The 9,198-nt window shown below is 35.7% G+C and overlaps 1 protein-coding gene across 1 annotated transcript in view; it reads left to right on the forward strand.

Moving 5' to 3' along the window:
• Positions 1-9,198, forward strand: part of LOC107681583 (integrin alpha-8-like) — an 84,199-nt gene that overhangs the window by 51,775 nt on the left and 23,226 nt on the right. Inside the window, exons 17-21 of the mRNA XM_016477895.1 lie at positions 696-850; positions 2,039-2,176; positions 2,439-2,506; positions 2,694-2,841; positions 5,565-5,657. Of these exons, the coding sequence (XP_016333381.1) occupies positions 696-850; positions 2,039-2,176; positions 2,439-2,506; positions 2,694-2,841; positions 5,565-5,657 (602 nt within the window). The remainder of the gene's footprint in view (positions 1-695; positions 851-2,038; positions 2,177-2,438; positions 2,507-2,693; positions 2,842-5,564; positions 5,658-9,198) is intronic.

The following is a 9,198-nucleotide window of genomic DNA, read 5'->3' on the forward strand; positions in this document are numbered from 1 at the left end:
CGATGAAGCCGTCTATATAAAGCTTGAAGCATCAGAATCGGCATCAGTATTGGCCGATCACCATGACAAGAAATCGGTACTCCGTATCGACTGCAAAAATCCTGATTGGAGCATCCCTACCATGAGTCAATTTCTCTGTGGAAAAACGAATGAGACTTGTATAATTCTAATGTTGCACTCTATTGCACAGGCTAATAATGAAAACAAGTGATTTCATCATCCATCACACAGTGTCCCATGGTGCTTGCTGACAAAGAGATATTTTATTGTTTTCACTTTTATGTGTTTTGCTCAGTGTGAGTTTGTGTGTCTCAGCACTCGTTGAACATCTGTATGTAAGTGGCTTCAGTAATGGCCAAAATGGCAAAGGTGCCAAACTCAGTTAAAACAACAGGCAATAAAAGCCTCTTTCCCAGCACTTCTGAATGCAGGCCTGTTAAAAATCAGTGCATATGGTTTTGGAGATGACAAAGAACAGGTGTGGCTGTGTGCGTTCCTGTGCCCGTGAGAGTGTGTGTGAGGCACAAATTTGATGGAAGCACTATTTGATTGTTGTTCAGAAGCCCTGGTCATTAACCTTAGGTACGTGCCATTTTTACGGCCCAAAACCTGTTTAATTCCTGAGCAGAAATGGCATGAATTAAAGTCTGTAAAGTTGGAGCTAACAATAGCATGCTTGTCTCTCTCTCTTATAGCTCTAAGAATGGACCTGCAGCTGGATTGGCTGAAGCAGCGTGGAGCAGTTAAGAGGATCTTGTTCATGGACTCTCACCAGCACCAGAGAACCCAACAGTTGGTTCTGGGTCAACGGGACCGCCAACATTGCCACAACTACTCGGTTTACCTGCGGGTGAGGCTTATAGTCCACACGCAGCACAGAATATAGCTGAACTGGCCTCATTCTTCATGATAAATTCTTGTTTTATGTTCACTACAACTGAACCCATGGGAAAGTTAATTGTGAGCCAAACCAAGCTCCTAGTACAACACGGCTCATCTGGATGGAATAAGCAATGTGAGAACCCCTCCATGAGAGTGTGTCTCAAAAATGAGACCAAAAATTCTGCTGGGCCGAGGTGACACAGGAATTAAACACAGTCTTAAGTGTTTCTGGGTGTTTATATGATAACACAGGCCATGGGAAATACTTTTATTTGCCAGCTCAATTTGACTGATAAAATCTCAGGCAATTTGACCTATCGCTATGATATATGGCAGATGTATCCAACAAACATCCAACAACATAAGAACAGAAATTAGAAACAGGAAATTGTTAAATAAGAATAATAAATTGGTTATTATTGTATATATACTGATATATAGTTATTATTATTATTAAATTTAAAATTAAATTAAATTAAAATTAATTTTTGTATTATATTTTATATTATCACAAATTTATGTAAAGCATAAACACCCTAAAACTTAAGAACAGAAATTAGATAATTATGAATACGTAAAATGTTTGTTATTATTAGTAGTAGTATGCATTTGTATACAATGATTAATTATTATTAAATACAAAAGTATAGTATATTATATTATATATTTATTTTTGCATTACATTTTATTATACATTAAGGTCACAATTAAAAAAACATAGGCATGAATAGCAGTTCACAAAAAATTTGAGAAAATATTTGTGTTTGTAACAATTTGGATTTGTGCAAATAATGTGTGTGTTTTTATGCAGCAGCCTCACACTATAACAGCCTTGCAGCTTTTGTGTTCATAAGCTTTTCTTTAACAAATCCTTGTGCATTTCTGTTCAGAAACATAAACATACATTCTCATTTTCTCAAATCCTTGTAACTTATTCAATAATTGTATTTATTGCCCTTGGCTTTCTGAGGCAAGCATGCTAATACAGCAGCTGTGATTTTTCTGTTATTTAAAGGAAACAGATTGATGTCAAAGGACAAAGATAATCAAACAAGTGAAGTAGAAGAATAAGTAAAGTGAAACTAGGATGAGAGGAAGAGTAATTCAGTTGTTTGCTATCCACCTCTCTTTCTTTTTTTTCTTGCTATGTGTGTAGGATGAGGGAGAATTCAGAGATAAGCTGAGTCCTATCAGCGTGACACTGAACTACAGTCTGGACCAGAACTCCCCTCCACCTGGCCTCCAGCTGCGGCCCATTTTGGACCACTACAGCAAGACCTTCCACCATGAGCAGGTCTGCATGCAACAGGAATGTTTACCATTGTTTGTGAGAAGCTGCATGTGTGCATTCATGTGCAAGTTAAATAATTCAATAAGGACATCATGACATGCAGGGTTTAGAAGAAGTGTTTTCTTTTTTTTCTTATAAAAAACATGACAGCATCTTGTTGAGTGATATAAACGGTTAACTAGAGAAAAAGTAATACATAGTTAAATTCGATGAACAAACAAACTGAAAAAACGGGAAGAGAAGATATTTTTTTCCTCTCCCTTAGGCAAACATCCTGTTGGACTGTGGGGAAGACAACATGTGCATCCCAGATCTCAAACTTTCTGCTAAAATGTGAGTCAGTGGGTCTGATGCATACAGTACATGTGTGTGCCATTGGCCAATTGTTTGTGTATTTGTTTTGTTTGCAGTGTTCTAACATGTATCAGTTGTTTGTGTTTTATAGCAAGTCATTCTTTGATTTTGGCCTCATATAAGAAGTTATTTTAAATACAGGTCTGATTAATTTTTTTTTTTATAGGGACCGGACTGAACTTATAATCGGGGATGACAACTTGCTTATGTTGATCATTAATGCAGCCAATGAGGGTGAGGGGGCATATGAGGCGGAGCTTCATGTGACCCTCCCACCAGAGGCGGACTATATTGGTGTGGAGCGCAGACGTGAGGTAAACAACATTACCCACTATCCTTTTTGACTGTACATATACTGTATGTATACGCGCTTAACTCTGGTAAAACGGTGGTGTTGTGTGATGTTTGTTCCAGAGAGGCATGTTAAGGGCGGGTTTTAGAGTAGCTCTGCAGGGCTACTGGCCTGACAGTGGAAACACAGCTTGATTTTGGCCTTGCAGCTCAAGGTTCAAGGCTATTGGCTCTGCCTGGCCTGTTGTTAGCCCTAGCTCGCACTGGCCCAACTGTGTAAAAGTGGTTCATGGGTGTATTTATGTGGGTTTGGGTGGGAGATTGGATGTAGAAGTTAATAAATAGTGTATTTAGTAAAAGTCCTTTGTATGATGTCTTTCATTTATAGTTTATATGATTATAGAAGGTTTATTTTAGTCTCAGAGAGGCTTGCCGCGATAGACGGTGTTTTCGGTTATACCGGTGTTAAGCCGCAACAACGGTTACGTCATTTGCCTACCGTGGCACCGCCCCCCACCGTCGTTTTGATTTATTTATAGTAACAAAAATCATTTAGCCTAGTTCAGTTAGAGGACAGGCACTTTTAAAAACGAAACGCTCAATGCAGCGTGTCGAACCGTGCGTGAACGACCCTGCACCATGGAGCAGGAGTCAGATTTTATTTATCACGTGAGGAGAGTGAGTCGAGCTGACTGACAAGAGTGAGGTGAGAAAGACAAGACGATGGCAGAAGATTGTTTAGAAAGGAAATGCAAAGGCGCCTGTTTGGCAATATTTTAGATTTTGAAAAGCCTATTGACTGGAAGTTTTTTTTAAACATTCATTTCTTATTTATTTGGTTCCACCATGTTTGCTGATTACTTTATTTAAACTTTGTGTATTTTATTTTACATCAAGGTGTGTATATGCCGTGCCTCCAAGCTTTCTTATTCGTTTTGCTAGTGAACGTTCTATGTTTCTTATTTATTTGGTTCCACAGTGTTTGCTGATTTTCAGTTTTATATTCCTATTTAAACTTTGTGTAGCCTAAGTAATTTGTTATTTTATTAGGCATATATGGTGTATTTTTATTCGTTTTGTTAATAAAAGTTCAGAGTTTGACGTTGTTGTTGCTTGAATTGAATCAAAGCAGAATTGCCGCTAATCTGAAACTGAAAGTAAAACGCGCACAATGCTTTTTCAAGCTATTTGAAAGCCAAGAAATCGAAGGAAAAGAGGGAAAACTCAAATGAACAATTGCTTGACACCGAATTGAGGCAATTCAATTGCTGCTAATTTGAAAAACGAACAATTGCTTGACGCCAAATTGCGGCAATTCAATTGCTGCTCATTTGAAAGTGAAAGTAAAATACGCACTTTTACAAGCCATTTGAATACAGGTGTTGTCACACGTCGATTAACCGGTGGGAATATATCCTCACCGTCACAACCCTAGTCTCAGACTCTCTCATTGCTGTGTTTAGATTATTACTCACTCGCTGTATTCTCTTCTTCCAGAAAACAGCTCATGCATGAGTTTATTTTGCTTATTACAGTGTATAAATATTTTACATGTTTAATGTGAATGTTAGATGCAATATAGGTCTATCTATCTATCTATCTATCTGAGCTCAGGTCTTGTGAAATATCATATTTACTAAATAGCTTTAAATCCATCATGGCAAAATGCTAAATCTGTAATCCATTCTGACCCAGAGTTAAAAACACAAACATGAGCGCTGCAGTGTCTTTGATGTAGTAATGAGGCAGGAATGCAGTGAATGTTGATCTAATTATGGGTAAGGTTTCTTATTAAACGTAGCCTAAAACATGCGTCATGTCTAGGTTTTCTCAGTAATGCATTGCTGAGATCTAACGGACTGTTTATTTCATTTCATACAGTCCTGCATTCACTTATCTTCATTCATATCTTCTGCTGTCATTCCATCATCCCGTTCATGCATCTCTGCCTCTTCCCGCATGAGACGCTGGCGCTCTCTGGCACTGACCGCAAAAGATCTGATTGCTCTATGTCTGTCAGTTATGATTTTAACAGAATTCAGTGTATAGCTGGTAATTGCAGCATGTGTTTGAGAGTGGCTCTTAATGCAATTTGCACAACTACATTAGCTGCTCTTTTGGGAACAGACTGGTTACGGTTTGACTCTGTTTTGGTGAGAGGAAGTGGTTGCCAGAGGAGGGAGATGGAGGAAAAGAGAGACTGATGAAGGGGGTTGACGAGATGACAGGGGGAGGTCCTCAGTGATGTATGATGTGATTACTATCAGATAATTCATCATGTACTTTCTCTCTCTTGTTTCCTATCCTCCGTCCCTCCCTTGACTCTCCAGAGACCTGTTTTTATTGGATTTTGTTAGTTATTGACCGGGTTTATTATTGCCCAGTTTTGTTTTCAGTGATGTCATGCACCGATTTTATTGTTTTTGTTTTATTTTACTTTATTTATTTATTTTTACAGTTTAGAAGTAATGTATATGATTGTAAGATTTGTTAGTCTAATGGTACAATTTTTTATTTGTATGCAGATACACAATAACATGCAATTTAATTTTTAAAGATTTAACTACTGTTTTAATATAAAACATTTATTCAATATTTAAAATAATTATTCAAATTTTTTTTTTTAAGTTCTGAAGGTGCATTATGCTTCTGTTTGTGTTCCTTAGACATTCAGCATGTTGTTCAACACAGCAGTTATTATACATTAAATAATGAAGAACTTAAGGCTTTTTTCTCTCTGTCTCAGGATCTTCAGCGGCTGAACTGTGAGCACAGGACAGACAATGATACCAGAGTTGTGGTTTGTGACCTGGGAAACCCAATGGTGACTGACACAAACGTAAGAGCCATGTCGCACAAACTCTATTGATATGATGTAATATGCACAGTTTGATTCGAAAATGAATGAATGAAACATACAGTACTCAGTAGTAGTACGATGACAATGAATTGTTGGCCCATGCTTTGCAATTGTGTGGTACATACTTATGTTATGGACATATGGTGTATAATGTGCTTTCTTGCATTACAGTGACGATAACAAACCTCAGTACTCGAGGGAGCAATAGAGTTTCCTTCAAATGTCTGTGCCATTAAACCAGATATGTTATCATTCAGATAGCAAACCTGTCAACAGACTAACTATTAGTCTAAATGTTACTAACTTGCTCAGCAATCTTCATTTCAAGCAATTACCCTTATACAGCCACCATGACAGAAACTGACATAAAAGAGAAAAAAAAAACTTGTGGCAACTCTGAAAATGCAATACTTGCTTTGTTGCATTATGAATTAGATTCTGATGTATTTGTCAACACATAAAATTGGGCTTTTGTTTATATGCTTATGTAGAGTTTGTATTCTTGCGTTCTTGCATATGTTTTGGGTCTTAGCTTTCAGTGAGAGCTTGAATCCTTCAGTGCATTAACATAAATGAGCAAGACAGAGGAAGGAGGATTTTAGAGGGGTGAGAAAAGGGTAAGACAGCATATCGGTTTGCCCTTTAATAGGCAGATATTTAGTAGCACTGTCAGTTTGCTGAGACTTCAGGTCCTGTATGAAACACCTGCAGATGCATCACACACACACATCTCTTGATCCTGTTCAACCAAAATAGGATGCTGAAACTGAAGGATATTCAGTTGAATTAGGAGGTTTTTTCAATAATGAAACAAGAGAAGAGTGCATAAATGCGTTCAAAAGTTTGGGGTCAGAATGTTTTTTTTTTTTTAAGAAATTAATGCAATTAATACTTTTATTCAGCAATGAAATAGATCAAAAGTAACTGTAAAGACATTTATAATGTTACAAAAGATTCTATTCAACAAAGAATGCTGAAAAAAGGTATTACTGTATCCACAAAAATATTAAGCTGAATTAGATTTCTGAAAAATCATGTGACACTGAAAACTGGAGTAATGGCTGCTGAAAATTTTGCATTGCCATCACAATAAATAAATGACTTTTGAAAATATATTTCAATAGAAAAAAGTAATTTTTTAATTTTACAATTTATAAATTATATTTTTTATTAAAAATGTAATAATATTTCACAGTATTGCTGTTTTTACAGTATTACTGTAAACCTTGAATAATGGGCACTTCTCGTGTTTATTGCCATCTTATGATACATCGCTTGTTGTATTCCTCAACTGTAAGTCGCTTTGGATAAAAGCATCTGCCAAATGAATAAATGTAAATGTACTGTATTTTTGATCAAATAAATGGAACTGATTCAGTATATTTTTATTTACAAAATTAAGACTTGTTTTCAAAGTATATCTTTTACATTTAAATTTAATCATTTAGGATTAACTTTTAACTGTTGATTTTTCTTAATATCTAAACAAATATTTTAGATATTTTTTATTTTATATCGCATTTTTTTCACGTTTTAAATATAAACCTCACTATATTTTGTTAGGTTTTTGCTCAAAACAATAAATTATTACTTGTTTCTTTTATGTTATTTGTACACTATATACTGTTATTGAAAAAATACAAAAATATTGATTAAGAAAATGATATTTTTCTGTGTATCACTTAATCATCTATCCATCCAAAAGAAGGACACCATGTTTCTCTGTGTGCATCCTCACTAACCCAGATGTTTTTTAAGACTGCTTGCCTACTGGCCCCATGGACCCTCGGGAATGTGGTTGTTATACAGATGTGTTCATTCATGTGCCATTAAGGAGAAATATACGTCTCCCTGATGATATGAGCATGTGTGTGTTGACTAAAGAGAAAGCACACATCCCTTACATAGTCTTTTTCTTGCACAGTTAATAGCTTGATAACATTTGTGCATTGTGCAATTTTCTTCTCCTTTGCTCCTCTCTCTTTCTTTCCTACCTCTTTCTTCCCCGTTTGTCGGTCAGATTGATTTGAACATTGTTAATGAGAGTCTGGAAAACAAAACAGTGGATAGAGAGAGAAAAAGTGGAATGATGGAGTGAGTGTGTGAAGGGAGGGTGTAAACAAGTTGGGACAAAGTTTGAGGTTTAGTCTAAACACACTCTCCATCTATTTACTAGTTACCATGACAACCCGTCTCCAGCCATCCCAAATATCTCAGCTTGGGGTGCAGTTATTACAGTTGCAAAACACACTCTTGACCTGTCACACATACTCAACACACACATACACACACTCCCAACACAACATCCTACCCTGCATCTCATATACACACACACACAAACAAACACACAAAGCCGTGTTCCTAAATATGTCCAGATTATTCATTATTTTGAATTACATATTCATGTATGGTGTTATGTTGTTGTTGTTGTTGTTTGTAATTTCTACTAGTAGTAATTTGTGTACTCAAGGTTGGCATCTTAACACTTATAAAAAGCTCTCTCCCTCTCTTTCTCTCTCCATCGGTTTCCCATTTCCTCAAAGCCCTCAGGGTGAATTGCTCATTAGGCTCCAGTCCGCTTCATTCTTGCTTCATCCATATTGAGCATTTATCTTTCATTAAAAGAAGGGGAGATTATATTGTATCATTATCCTAAAATGATGTATGCAGCTGTAAGGTGCGATGTTTTTCAGTTGTAGGAGAAATTTTGTGACTTGGACACATTTCAAGACATAATATATTTTGGAACATATTATGAAGAAAACCAAGGTCTCTCCAACTGAAAAAAAGTGGCTAGTTGCATCTAAAGTTTTTATTTGGCTGGATATAAATTCTGTAAAATAATGAATCTGTAACGATACAGATTACAGTAACAATGCTCAGCTTTGTGAAGAGGTTTTTTTAATCGACTTACTGTTTTTGTGAATTAATATGTAGCGTTTAATTCATCTTGCACATGGAAATTGGTTTCAGCATGTCCACTGTTTTTGTATAATATGTTAAATATTGATTTTTGTGTGGTTAATTATAATGAACTGAATATAATATGTAAAGTGCCAAAATTACATAATTTAAACCCATTTTCATACAAAAAGAGGGTTTTCACAGTGATGCTACAGAAGAACCATTTTTGGTTCCCCAAAGAACCTTTCAGTGAACTGTTCATAAAAAAAAAAAAATTCTTAGTGTGAAGAAGATTTTAATAATATAAAGCAGTGTTTCCCAACCTTTTTTTAGTCGCGGCACCCTTTGGAAATTTTAACAAACTTGTGGCACCCTACAAAATTAATTTTGTCACAATATTTGAATTTCTAACTTCGATATGATAATTTGAAAAGTGTAGATATTCGGTACAACAGAGAAGAACTGCAGAATATAATGTCATACAGATATTTTTAATATTATGAAAAAATTTTGTCCATCAATGGTGGCAATCAGTATCATTTCTAATGAAGAGACCAATTTATATGACAGATTTTAATGTAGGCTTTTATACATATGTAAACATTATTTAATTACC

Source organism: Sinocyclocheilus anshuiensis, unplaced genomic scaffold, assembly GCF_001515605.1.
Source record: "Sinocyclocheilus anshuiensis isolate Anshui unplaced genomic scaffold, SAMN03320099.WGS_v1.1 scaffold2178, whole genome shotgun sequence".
NCBI lineage: Eukaryota > Metazoa > Chordata > Actinopteri > Cypriniformes > Cyprinidae > Sinocyclocheilus > Sinocyclocheilus anshuiensis.